Here is a 14,660-nt window from a genome sequence, read left to right as displayed (position 1 = left end):
ACCACCACCATCAGCACACAGACACACCACCACCATCACCACACACACAGACACACCACCACCATCACCACACACACAGACACACCACCACCATCACCACACACACACACCACCACCATCAGCACACACACACCACCACCATCACCACACACACAGACACACCACCACCATCACCACACACACACCACCACCATCACCACACACACAGACACACCACCACCATCACAACACACACAGACACACCACCACCATCACCACACACACACACCACCACCATCACCACACACACACACCACTACCATCACCACACACACACACCACCACCATCAGCACACACACATAAAACACAAACACCATCACCACACATACACATAACACACACACACACACACACACACACACACCACTACCACCACTACCATCACCACACACACACCACCACCATCACCACACACACACACACCACCATCAGCACACACACATGAAACACAAACACCATCAACACACACACACACACCACCACCACCATCACCACACACACACACCACCACCACCATCACCACATACACACACACGCACCACCATCAACACACACACACATACCCATTACCACACACTGCCAACACCATCACCACACACACACCACCACCACCATCATCACACACACACCACCACCATCACCACACACACAGACACACCACCACCATCAGCACACACACACCACCACCACCATCAGCACACACACACACCACCACCATCACCACACACACCACCACCACCATCACCACACACACAGACACACCACCACCATCACCACACACACCACCACCATCACCACACACACACCACCACCATCACCACACACACAGACACACCACCAACATCAGCACACACACACACCACCACCATCAGCACACACACACACCACCACCAACACCACACACACCACCACCACCATCACCACACACACAGACACACCACCACCATCACCACACACACCACCACCATCACCACACACACACCACCACCATCACCACACACACAGACACACCACCAACATCAGCACACACACAGACACACCACCACCATCACCACACACACACACCACCACCATCAGCACACAGACACACCACCACCATCACCACACACACAGACACACCACCACCATCACCACACACACAGACACACCACCACCATCACCACACACACACACCACCACCATCAGCACACACACACCACCACCATCACCACACACACAGACACACCACCAACATCACCACACACACACCACCACCATCACCACACACACAGACACACCACCACCATCACAACACACACAGACACACCACCACCATCACCACACACACACACCACCACCATCACCACACACACACACCACTACCATCACCACACACACACACCACCACCATCAGCACACACACATAAAACACAAACACCATCACCACACATACACATAACACACACACACACACACACACACACACACACACCACTACCACCACTACCATCACCACACACACACCACCACCATCACCACACACACACACACACACCACCATCAGCACACACACATGAAACACAAACACCATCACCACACACACACACAACACACACACCACCACCACCACCACACCACCATCACCATACACACACACACACATACACACACACACACACGCACGCACGCACGCCACCACTACCACCGACCATTATCACTTACTCATCCACCCCACTACACACAAATACACACACCACAAACACACACACACACACACCACCACCATCACCACACACACACACGCACGCACGCACGCCACCACTACCACCGACCATTATCACTTACTCATCCACCCCAGCCGATCCATCGCCACCTCACCTCACCCATACCACACCAAAGATCTCGACCTCTTCCTCCCTTACCCCCTCCAGCCCCAACTCATCCCCACCCCACCCCACCCCACCCCATCCCACCCCAACCCATCTCGTCAATCGCAACACTTTCATCTCGCTCCACAAACGCACCACAGATCATATACGTTGCGTTATGGTCAGGTACAGTGTAGACGTACACTCCGACATATTTATGCCAATGTATGAATACAATGCATTCGATTAACATAGTTCAGTGTCTTTGACCATACAGGTCTTTGTGAACCGCTGACCTATCTCCATAGTCAATATTCGGTCAAACTTAACCCTTTAAGGCTTGTGACTACGATGTTGTGGTAACTCGTATTTTGTCTTGATATATATGTCAACCCAATGTTCATTCAGGGTGATGCTTCAGACACTGTGTTTATACCCACGGCATCTTAATGATATGGTAAGATAGATGAAACGTATTAATGGGGAGAGTAATCTATTTAACTAGGGGACATCAGTGGCGGATCTTGGGGGGTGGGGTGGGGGTGAGGGTTCTGGGGGTGCCCCCCCCCCCCCCCCCCCCCCCCCCCTTTATTTTAGATATCTGATGACATTTTTTTAATGGGCAATGCCTACTATGATAACATGTAACATGTTTGTTAAAGTAAAATTAATAATTATTTACCCCACCTAAGTAATAAATAACAAAACTATGATTGGAAAAAAAATCATTCCAGCTTTTTTTCATGCATACGGACGCGGCAGTGTCGGGGATAATAGCGTACCTCCAATTAGTTTGTATCATTGTTAAGATGTATTTTAGAAACAGGGGCCTCTTCCAGTCTAGGTTTAACGGTACTTTGAAAATAACTTTTTTGTATTCCTGCGCATAGGCTTAAAGTGAGAGGAAACCCGTAGTGATGCAGGTCGCAGCAGTGATCGAAATAAAAGAAATGGCCAGTCTGTCACCAGGACCCACAGATTTTAAAGCTGCGGGCCAAACTAAACTCTTCAGGCCCTTAATTTAAAATGCTTTAAATTAAAACAATGACTATAAATTAAATTACTGAACATTTTTATAACTTGATAAATTATGCATAATGCACAAAATGCAAGTGATTACTCAATTTCACTGATTGTGTCTGATCAGATGACTGGTAACAGACTCACTCACTGAAGTGAGTAAGCTAACTCGAACAAGTCCTACTCCTTCTCCTCCTCATTCTCATCCTCCTCCTCATCGTCGTTACCATCCAGATCATTGTGGTCATCTCTATATGACTCTGACATTATCTCTTCAAAATCAGAGTCTTTTTCGTCTAGTGCTGGACCAGAAATCGGGTGTTCAGCAGCAAAAACCTCTTGCTGAACTGCCTCACCATCCACTTCATCAAGACCATCACTTTCTGGTAGCATCATGGTAAGGTGAAATGGGGTTAAACGTCGCGTCCAAGATTATTACACTTACATAGCAAGGCGCATGCACATGTGTGAGTGTGGCTGCTTGTACTAGTCCGGACTGATGCCGATTTATAGTGCTAGCCCACTGAGATACTATGCCGCAGTTTAACATGAATACCTCACTCAGACACAGTGTACTGACTCCGAGCCGACCAGTCCTTGTTTAAGCCCATTAATGCCGAGCGCCAGACAGGGTAACAACAAGTACCATCTTTTCACATCTTTTGGTATGACGCGGCCGGGGATCAAACCCCGGACCTTCCGCTCTCCTTGCGCGGTCCGACCACGGAGGCGGTCCATTGAGGTCTGGAAGATCTCGGTCTTTTCTTGTTCCTGATAGCAGAGTTCCAGTGATGGATAGCAGATGTGTGGCCATCAAGTCTGAGATGTCTAAAGAATGGAGTCTCACTCGCAGAAGTTGAGACATGGCTCTGCATGATAACCTGTTGCGATAGTCAGTTCTGGATATTTTCATGAGAAACCACGTTCAAATTCAGCTGAACTGGCTGGGAGAGTTAGAACAAGGTCTACTAATCCTAGAAAGTTTTTTACAAAATATGCGCTCACCGTCAAACAACAGCCACAAACAAAATTCATCCCCCTATTTTTTCTGAAACGTTCTTTTTCTGCATTTCGCATCATATTCCTTTTGTTTCTGCAAAATCTTGCTGTTGGACAACAAATGTTGCAAGCTCGTCATATTTAACTTGCACTACGTTATGACTGTAGCATACACAGTGTGTGTTAACCTAAATGCATTTTTGTGTTTTGATATCATTACGCTAAACAACGGTGAAGCTGATCGTGAGGTGAGGTGAAATTGGGTTTAACGTCGCGTCCAAGATTATTGTACTGTGTGTGTATGTGGCTGCTTGTACTAGTCAGGACTGATGCCGATTTATAGTGCTAGCCCACTGAGATATCATGCCGCAGTTTAACATGAATACCCCACTCAGACACAGTGTACTGACTCCGAGCCAACCAGTCCTTGGTTTAGACCCTTAATGCCGAGCACCAGACAGGGTAACAACAAGTACCTTCTTTTAACGTCTTTTGGTATGACACGGCCGGGGATCGAACCCCGGACCTTCCGCTCTCCGGGCGGACGCTCTACCGCTAGACCACGGAGGCGGTCCTGACATTTGTCTTAGATTTTCACACGTATCGCTAATAACGTATGTTCATGTATGTCAATCATAATCAGTGTACGACAAAAACCCATTTCGGGTGGGTTTCCGATAAACTACGAAATGAAAACAAAATGGCAACGGGCTTTGACGTTAGAAGACGCCTCAGTTACTGACTTGATGATTATGTATATAGAAATAAATACGTATTTACTAGAATTTTCAAATAGACAGTCGGGACAGCTTTAAGGAAATGTTACTGCCCAATTTAAAAGTAACTGGCATTTGGTTAGCAGGAAGGTGGCTATTTCGAACCCTGGTTCAGGGTCACCAGGACGTCATCATTCGTCCCTTTCCGTAAACATTTAGCGCGATCCGAAATCTTACGAGTTGTCACGAACATATCTGTTCAAAAACGTGACTGAGCCAAAGAATCGATCACGGTTTTACGTCAAAAGAGATTATAGCAAGCAAAATGCGATTTATCAAATGACGAATATATTGACTTAAATCCCCCGAATAAGGTGAGGGTATATTCAGATATCAGCGTGTAGGGGGTTAACATTAGTGATGCGCGACTGATCAGTGTATTTATTACCTGTCATCGAACAGCCCAGGTGTGACACATATAGATAGTGGACATGTCACACTGTGGCAACACATAAGTAGTGAGATATAGTACGTGATTGATATATACTATGAATAAAACACGTGTGTATCGGTAACAATTATCAACAACTGGGTAGGACGTGGTTTTTCGCATTGACTAAACAAAGAAGTTGAAATCCACGTCGACCCTTTCTTCATTGACACTGCAGCTTGTAAATGTCACTCACTATAAAACATTTAGATCCGATACAAAATGTCAGTTACGCTAAAGCGTCGCGTACACGTATTGGAATACGACTGAATCAGCGTTTTTATCAATTTCAGAGTAACAGAAGTTTGTCTAAAATTAAGATGTTAAACATGTTAAATGAAAGTAAACTGATGGCGTGAACATGAAGAGCAGTTTACATTTTTTAAAGGTGGGTTCCACCTTCCCTACCCTCGGCGCCAACGTTATATTTTACGGCCGCTTCTATTGCTCTTGACCATACGCTGTTTCAGACCCTAAATTCACACCTATTTGTACAGATGAGGTGAGGTGAGGTGAGGTGAGGTGAAATAGGGTTTAACGTCGCGTTCAAGACTTATATAGCGAAAAGCTCGTCCGTGCTTGTGCGTGCGTGCGTGCGTGCGTGCGTGAGTGCGCGTTGGTGCGTGCGTGCGTGCGTGCGTGCGTGTGTGTGTGACTTCTTGTAGGACTCTGGACTAAAATTTCTTATAATGCTAACCCACTACGTTTAAACATGCATACCCAGGTCAGTGTACGTAATGCCTTGCGCCAGGGAGGGCAAGTACCATCTTTCAGACGCTCTACCCACAAGACCAGAGACTGTGACTAGACATCAATGTTGGCTGGAACTTTTCCCAGTTCTTGAGTGTGATAAAACCTTTCTGTCAGGATAATAAACATCTAAAAGTAACAAACGGCTAACACAAGAATACGTACATAAACACGTATTTTGCCTGTGTCGTCTGGAACCGATACCTGGCTACATGTTCGTCATAGGCGAAACTGTCGCGTAAATTGAAACCAGTACACCTATCATTCATTATACAAAGTCCAGGAGAGTCAAACATAAAGGAACTGTTTCTACTCTCATTGATCAACATTCGAAAGATCCTGCTATAAACCTACACCCCGATCGAGTGCCACGCCCACCCATGGAATAACAACACAGCACACCTTATACCCCATTGAGAAAGTGTGCCTCCGGGTACATCTTACAGGGTACATCTTACAGGGTATTTCATCTATTCTGCCCGAGGGTTGAGTCGAGAGATAAATTTTATACCAACATCTATAGAAATATATATAGTTAGGCGTCTCTTTGAAGTCTTTGACATAGAACTAAACAGTGTCAGAAAACTCTAAAAGAGCTACGCAAGTATACATTCAAACACATATAAAATATAACCTACTTATTATAAGCAGCGGGAATGTATCTACGACTAAACTTTAATCTGATAGGGATGATGGTTTGTTTTGGGTTGTCGGGGAACATTAAATGTGAAACTGTAATATACAAATAAACAAAGCTGAAAAAGCTTCATGGCAACATCAAACACTAATTTCAGAAAAGAAATAATTTCAGGTAATTTGTCCAGTGGCTTTGCGTACTGGTGTGCGATGCCACAAAACGGTGTGCAACTACATTTTGTACTGGATAACACAAATGATGAATATGGCGAACATCTACTTCCCATAACACATGTATCAGATTATTAAGTAATTATATATGGATAGTGTTATTGAAGCGATAAACCACTTCGGTAAACTTGATATCACGATCCGATAAATATACAAATGAGGTACCCAAGCAGGAACTACTTTTTTCGATGCACTATCTACATGCTCAATAAACTGTTGCACAACATGACTGGGGCGATTCACTCAAGCATTGTATTCATACGCTCTTTACAAAAAATACTTCGGCGAGTGAAATGACTTGCTTGAAAACCGTATAAGGATCTATAGCGAATCGTCTAATACAGTAAAATAAAGAAGTTGTTATCCATAAAGTGTCTACTTTCTAGTGAAATTACGTCTTTTACATCGATTAATTTGCGAATGACATATCATAACAAATATTATTACCCTCGTGTGTTTCCGCATATCATACATCTTGAATAAAAGACTCCCATAATATATTTTTTTTATACCTGATACTTACGATACGGAAACACATTCGGGTCATAATCTCAGTGTATTGCCATTGATGCCAACCCTAGCAAGCTCATAGATTGTTCATTATCTATATGTACGCCTCCCTCGGCCTTGGGTATTTTCAATGTAGAAATGACTTCAGTGAAACCTTTAGACAGGCAAGATGCGAATAGCTGTAATATGTTATGTGAAGTAAGTGTTATGTTAGGATAGGATAGGATAGGATAGGATAGGATAGGATAGGATAGGATAGGATAGGATAGGATAGGATAGGGTAGGATAGGATAGGATAGGATAAGTTTTATTCCATACTGAAAGGCCTCAGGCCCATAGTACAATCCTGTTTTCGGGAGTGGTTACAGATCCGTTTAACAGGTCATATTCTAATTTAACATAGCATGATAAATGAACATTGATAGATTTTTTAGAGTATCTTTATCAGTTGTTGACATGATCGTTGTAAATTTTTGTAGAGTGGGATGTGCATAACAAGGCAGATCAATATATTTTATTCTAAGGTGTTCGTATTTTGGACAAACTAACAGAAAATGAAACCCATCTTCAAGTGTTATGTTGCATACCGTATCTGCGGTATATGTATGCCACCACTACTTCCACGCCACCTCTGTGTACATTCAGGGTTATTGAATTACATGAAGCGCACGTAAAAGGTATAAACTCGCCAGCTGCCGCAATGCAAACATTCCAACATACATTTTATGATGAAAACACAATAAAATTATCGCACTATTTAATAGTTAACATACGATAGAAAATATGGGATTTTATGGCTAGAGATGTATGAATATGAATCAAAATACAAAATCAATTATGCATCATTATTATTTCTGGCAGACAGCCGGAGGTGTGTTTGTTTAAAACGCAGTGACGCATTGTACACGTGGAAGCTGGGTTTGATTGGGGAACTGTGGAGGTATTACTTGATGTCGAGGTCGTAAAATTCGATACAGGACCAATTATAACATAATTATACAATAATATAAAATCATATATATCTACAGTATGTGTCAATAAAATTTCGATTGTGATATCAAAATTGTATCAATATTTCATTCTGTCTCGAACGTTTTTCACAAAATACAGATCTATATTTATTGCACGTTGCCTTGATAACACAAATTTTGTACAAATATAATGTCACAAAGAGGAGATCTCAATTTGCCAGTAATTTAAGCACATGTCAACAGGTGATACTGTTCACAGAGATTTTCACGGAAAGTATTCTTGAGTGGCAATGAACTCGGTGACCCGTGAAGATCCGCGGTAGAATAGATCTTCAGCAAACCATGCTCGCCGTAAAAGGCGACTATGCTTGTCGTCAGAGGCGACCTAACGGGATTGGGTGGTCAGGCTCACTGACGTGGTTGATGCATGTCATCGTATCAAAAATACGTGGATCGATGCTCATGATGTCAATCACTTGATTGACTGGTCCAGGCTCGATTATTTACAGACCGCCGCCATACAGCTAAAATATTGCTGAGTTCGGCGTTAAACAACAAACAAACAAACAAACAATGCACTCGGTAGACATTGACATGATAGGGAGAACGTGACGGTAGAGAGCTGTCGGAGACACATTTTGCAAAGATTCTATTTTTGTATTGGTTGGGTTTAACTAAAATATCTTTGAAATGCAATCGTCTTGTGGTTAATTTCGATCATTTGTGCCAAATGATGGTGGCATTACAAGGACGTTTGTATTCCTTACAATTGGAAAACTGACACCTCGATGCAATGAACATGAGCGTCACAAGGCCCACCCTCGATTAACCAGTGATATCATAAACCGGATGATCGAGGGTGAACAAGGTTTGGTTGTGTTCAGTGTCCATTAAGACAGGCAATATGGTACGCAGGCGTATTTAGTTTACTGAATCGGTTATTGGTGATCGAACCACGGATCAATATAACAACATAAGCTTTGCCAAAAACTAATAATTACAATTTCATCCCCATCATCACAACAGATCACGTGACATGCTGAGGGAGAGGGTTGTGGTTTCCGACGTTTACAGTGAGTGAGTGAGTGAGAGGGTGGTTTCAGCCTGATTGTAGCAATATCACGACGGGGAACTACAGACATGAGTTTCACCCTGGTGGGAAATGGAACCCTGGCCTTCAGCACTTCACACATTTTGAGTGTGTTTCTTTCAGAAAAGGACCCGTGAAGTTCCGGGGTAGGATAAGTCTTCAGCAACCCATGCTTGCTGTAAAAGGCGACGATGCTGGTCGTAAGAGGCGACTAACGGAATCGGGTGGTCAGGTCGCTGACTTGGCTGATGCATGTCATCGTATCCCGGCGTTAAACAACAAACAAACAAACAAATCTTTAAGAAAAGGGAAACGTTATTACCGATTAACAAGAAGTAGATTTCAATGTTGTTGACAAACAGAAAACACTGATATTGCTTGTGGAACGCTGAGAATTATCATTTAATGATTTATTTTTCCGACACAATTTCATGAATCATAAAACGCCTGTGAATAAATTGCCCACATCAAACGGTTTCTAACTTCTTGTCAATAGTTTGATACAAACTGGATTGTCATAAAATTTTCAAGTTTTCTAACGTACCACCTCCCATGTTATAACACGTAAACCTTCCTTATTCAAGGTTGGAATTATCATTTCTTGGGCACATCGGCTTAATGTGTCTTTAAAACTATTTCATGTACATTTGTTTCTGTGTTAGACAATCGCGGACATCTTTCAACGGGTGCTAGGGCTAAAACGAACCCGTGCCAAAAGTCTCGAATTTCGTTGGAAATTTATATTAGCTGGGTTGTCATACATGTGTAACTGTTGTTTTAGCTTGAGTGGTCTTCGCCATAACCCCTTCCAAAATTCAGGTGATGCAATTTTGACTGGTCCCTCGCCTCTATTGTGCATGCTATACTCAAAGCCGCTTAGCTGAGTCGAAGGATTAAGACAGGGGCTCAGTCCAGATGCAATTACATCGATTTTGCAAGTTTGCCAATCTGTTTTAAAACTGACCTGTTTAGTTTTCACATGCCACTTGTAGTTTTATCAATTTATTTTGACGTTATCATGCCGACGCCCCTTGCTAGCAATTATTATATAAGTGAGTGAGTTGGACTTAATAACGCGCGCCGCTGTGAACAGTAAACTGTAAGTTATAACACGGCGTGTCAGCTTGATGCGAGAAGAAAGCCAGAAGTTATGCTGGTGTGAGCCTTAACTCTTTAGTGAATCCCACGAGCACGGGTATGGTGCTGTTAGCTTAGAAACATAATCGTAAAGAATCGGGCAGCGAACCCAAGATCATATAGCTGGGTTTCAGGCGTGCCCAAAGGACACAACTCTTCACGTCGAATTGCGGCGCATTAGACGATTTGGACACGTACCCCAAATTTATATAAGTAGCTTATTAAACATACGCTGATCTAGAAGGGATATTCGCCGCCCCCCCCCCCCCCCCCCCCCCCACACACACACCTTATAATTATTTCCTTTTTAATTATTTCATGTGCACCCTCCCCTCCACCCATCCACCCCTGCAATCCCTCCCAAAAGCTACCAACCCACACCCATCTCTCTCTTTTCCAAACCCTGTATTGACGTTTCTTTTTTATAAAATCTCTTCTAAAATGAAACAAAATAAAATAACCACATGACGCGACAAAAGTAGATTTATGCTTGGAAATAATAATTTTCGCATTATCTCCTATCCATCACCGCATATGGCACTTCTTGCTCTTTATCTGCGATGTAAGATTTAATTATAGTCTATCCATGCTCTATAATGTCATCACAGGTAGTTGACAGGTGTATTTAGAGTTATCTGCCCCTGTGACCCGTCACCAGATGGCGTAACCCTTCCACGTTTCCGATTGACAGGCATGAAGCCCATGACAAGTTGACGAACGTAAACTTCTGTTAAAACAACTGAAGTCAACAAAATGTCTGTGGGGGGAGGAAATCAACAAGGGGGCTCCACCCACCCTCTCAAGATCTTCGCCAGCATATTCATATCTTTCATTGGAGCAGGAGTTCTAGGGCTCCCATTTGCTTTCAAAGAGGTAAACATTTGATCACCGAATAGTCTGTCACGTATGTATAAGAGACATATGATAGGAAGTGTCAATGCCTCAATATAAAGTTGTTTTGTTGTAAGAATTTTCATATTCCTGTCGTGTTTACAATTTGGGCGAGAAATTTGTGTTCAACTGTCTTTTAATATAAACGTAAGCAGCTAGATCTAGAAAGAAATCTCTCGGATTAAGTAAAATGTGTGGTTGAAAAATACTGTACATCCATAAACATGATAAAACTGAATAGATTGTACATTACTGGTCCATATGTCTATGTGCATTGATGAATTATATGCTCTTTTACATTTCGTCAGTTATTTGTATTGGCAGTGTGTATATGAGTTGTAAACTTGGTATTAAGGAGGTTCTTTCCCAGTATATGTTAGCCTACCACTGATTGCATCTAGTATAATTATCATCGATAGGGACTGGCAAAGTACATATCTCTCCTAAATGATCATGTCCTATAATGTGATAACCATGATAACTGTCATTTGTCAATGTCGTGATGATTTTGACATTCCAACAGATTCATTTTACTGAAGATTCTATACAGTGACACCTTGTTATTCAGTGACCCTGTTAGATGTTAACGTGTGCAGGCTAAAACTGCACCTCAGCAAATCATCACCGATTTTCTCAGACGAAAATGACGCCTATTTTTAATAACGATAAGAACAATTTATGCAGTATATATGCTTTATTTACATGCTTTTTTTATGTCATGTTGTAGTATATATGTTTTTCTTGGGCTGGGACAGGGTCTGTTATCCAAAGAAACATTCTTGGCTGTCGGCAGAAAGGGGAGATATAGATTTATATGAAATATTTATAAAATTACTATTTATTTCCTACTTACTAAATAAATATTGAATATATAGTATACCTGTAGTCCTATTTCTTGACATTTCTGCCAGACTCAGTTTCAGCTTGACATTGAGTTAATTTGAGTAAAGGCCTCCCAATCAGAGTCGGTGAGTAAATTGGACATAATTTAATTTAACAGTTTAGTTTAATTTCATTTATTTTACTTCAAACAGTTTAGTTTAATTTCATTTTTTTACTTCAAACAGTTTAGTTTAATTTCATTTATTTTACTTCAAAGCATGTGATGTCTTCACAGTAAGTTTAGTTGCGCCTCCAAATCAGAGTCTAATGTAAGCTTTTCTTAACATTTCACAATTTCTTTTGTTTGGTTGTGACCATATGCATGTGAGTTTAATGTATTTCAGTACCAAGGTTAAAAAAATAATAAGGTGCTGTTTTCGTCAGGCAATAGTGGCCGTTTGGGCATTAGGCAAGGCGACGTCGTTGCCAATCGGTGTCGTTTTGCTGAGGTGCCATTTTAGCTATAACCTGATGTTAACAGCAATATTAGCAATAACTGTACCAACGATTCCTTAATTTATGTTTTGTTAATCCAGAAAATTTCACATAGAAAGCAACCGTCTATTTTAACAGGGTTTCAAAATAGATTAGAAAATAGAATATGCAAGATGTACAGTCAGTGTCAGACATTTTAACATTTATAACAGATACCTGTATTGCAATGTTTAAATATATGTTAATGATTTGGACACATTGTTATCAGGGATAGAAACTAACCCAGAAAAGGTGCCAGTCAAACTATAATATACATTCAAGTCCCGTTTATCTGACACTAATGATGGGAACCGAATAAATCAGTGTTATTTAGACTGTTAATCCGACAGTCTTGCACTCTGACACACTTAATTTGCAACATATTATCGAAATCACCCGTTAATCAGTCTCGTTAATACAACACATTGATCAGCGTACTCTGTGGTCATCTGCCCGCGAGTACACAGCCCATGTTTCAATGCGATACGAGTCAGCTGGTAGCTACATATTACAACGGCTGCAGAGATAAATTTGCTTAACAATAAACAATTAATGCTTTAAATAAATAAAACAGGATTAATACCATGGTCAGATTACCTCAATCTCATTAAAACCAGGTACAAGTTCTCGCTACCGCTGAGGAAATCCCATTACAGGTTGTGTGGCGTTGATACCACTTAATTTCATTTATCCGGCATACTCATTAATCCGACATAATCATATGCAACCAACCATGTCAGATTAACAGGACATGACTCTATTCCCAGGTTAGAACAAACACACTGTTTGACGTGTTTGAAATGTCTGCTTTGCTAATGGAACCTCAAACTTTGGGGAACCATTCTTGATATATAGTTTTCTTATCATTTTTGTAATTTACCATTAACTGATGTTGTTTGTTTACAGGCAGGAATCATTGAAGGTGCCATCATCATGAGCTTTGTTGGAGTTATCAGGTAACTTTCCATCCTGGTTTTCCTATTTGTGTATAGCGAAACAGTAATGAAATTAGAAAATACCCCCGACAATGGCACCACCTCCGTGGTCTAGTGGTAGGGCATCAGCCTGAAGCGCGGAAGGTCCAGGTTTCAATCCCCAGCCACATCTTCATACCAAAAGATGTTAGAAGATGGTACTTGTTGTTACCCTGTCTGGCTCTCGGCATTAAGGGACTAAAACAGGGACTGGTCGGCTTGGACGTTGGAGTCAGTATATTGTGTCTGAGTGGGGTATTCATGTTAAAACTGCGGTGTGGTATCTCAGTGGGCCAGCACTATAAATCGGCATCAGTCCAAACTAGTAAAAGCCGACACACACATGCATGCACATCGCTATGTAAGTGGAGTAATCTTTGACGCGACATTAAACCCCATGTCACCTCAACCCCGACATTGGCCAATACAATATGCAAAGGCTCTACATCTTACCATGTGACACTTATGACTTTGTATTATAGATACTGGTTAAATTATTAATGATAGAACCACCCACTAGATGATAGGTTCATTACTATGATAAATAGATTAACTGATTAGCTCTTCAACTATAACATTTGTATAATAACCACTAGTCCGAAGCCAGAGTCAAGTGAGATTCTGTTTGGTCTAGTAAGATCAGCTAATAAAACGCCATATGGTCACACTGAAATGTATAAACAATGATGCTAAGCATGCTAAGTGTTCTGGCTTGTGGACCCATTTTTTTGTTTTGGCTTAGTCTAGTTATGACTTGATTTATGTGACAGGTAACCATGGTAACAAGTTCGGGTGTTCTCATCTTGTGGGAATGGCGGTAGCCATTATTTATGCTATAAGAAAGTCTTGCAAGGCAACCATGGTAACTGGCACACTAACGATAAAAAGGCTTTAATATTTAGTTTTATGTTATCATGATTATTGCATGAAATTCAGTGCAAAGATTCGAGTAATAAGGATAACACATTTTTTTCCAATTTGCCTGCCATGGACATTTTGTGT

The 14,660-nt window shown here is 41.7% G+C and overlaps 1 protein-coding gene across 2 annotated transcripts in view; it reads left to right on the top strand.

The window, feature by feature from the left end:
- The first annotated feature begins 11,103 nt into the window (after window positions 1–11,103).
- LOC124146029 (amino acid transporter AVT3B-like) overlaps window positions 11,104–14,660 on the top strand; it is a 40,559-nt gene continuing 37,002 nt past the window's right edge. For both annotated transcript variants that reach the window (XM_046516070.2, XM_046516069.2), the window contains exons 1-2: window positions 11,104–11,310; window positions 13,591–13,640. In XM_046516070.2, coding sequence (XP_046372026.2) covers window positions 11,191–11,310; window positions 13,591–13,640 — 170 coding nt within the window. In that variant the 5' untranslated portion in view covers window positions 11,104–11,190. The remainder of the gene's footprint in view (window positions 11,311–13,590; window positions 13,641–14,660) is intronic.

Source organism: Haliotis rufescens, unplaced genomic scaffold, assembly GCF_023055435.1.
Source record: "Haliotis rufescens isolate VD_foot unplaced genomic scaffold, xgHalRufe1.0.p SCAF_7, whole genome shotgun sequence".
Lineage (NCBI taxonomy): Eukaryota > Metazoa > Mollusca > Gastropoda > Lepetellida > Haliotidae > Haliotis > Haliotis rufescens.
The sequence above is the reverse complement of the archived record's forward strand: the minus strand, read 5'-3'. Positions and strand labels throughout refer to the sequence as shown.